This window comes from Buceros rhinoceros, unplaced genomic scaffold (assembly GCF_000710305.1).
Source record: "Buceros rhinoceros silvestris isolate BGI_N320 unplaced genomic scaffold, ASM71030v1 scaffold21236, whole genome shotgun sequence".
In the NCBI taxonomy this organism is placed as follows: Eukaryota; Metazoa; Chordata; class Aves; order Bucerotiformes; family Bucerotidae; genus Buceros; species Buceros rhinoceros.
In genome coordinates this window covers 25400-25681 of record NW_010418367.1, presented here as the reverse complement: position 1 = coordinate 25681, position 282 = coordinate 25400, and the positions used below count along the sequence as shown (strand labels likewise).

At 63.1% G+C, this 282-nt stretch overlaps 1 protein-coding gene across 1 annotated transcript in view; it reads right to left on the bottom strand.

The window, feature by feature from the left end:
- MEGF6 (multiple EGF-like-domains 6) overlaps positions 1-282 on the bottom strand; it is a gene marked incomplete at both ends in the record, with an annotated part of 23089 nt that overhangs the window by 4555 nt on the left and 18252 nt on the right. The window contains one exon of the mRNA XM_010138521.1: positions 4-98. Within this exon, the coding sequence (XP_010136823.1) occupies positions 4-98 (95 nt within the window). The remainder of the gene's footprint in view (positions 1-3; positions 99-282) is intronic.

Here is a 282-nt window from a genome sequence, read left to right as displayed (position 1 = left end):
CTCTTTCTGGCACTCTCCGGTGACACGGTCACAAGACGCTTCTGGAGAGCAGCTACACTTCTTCTCGCAGCCGTCCCCATAGTATCCAGGGTCACAACCTGCCAACAACCCCAGCCAAGGAGAAAGGATGTGGCACTGCTCGAGTGCCCCTGGGAGCGCAGGCGGCCCCGCACGGCTGTGGGAGGAGAAAGGGTGATGCTCCGCCAATGCTTTTTGGCAACTCACTCGTCTCGCAGCGCTTGCCGCGGTAGCCGGGTTTGCAGCGGCAGGGGCCGCACGGCC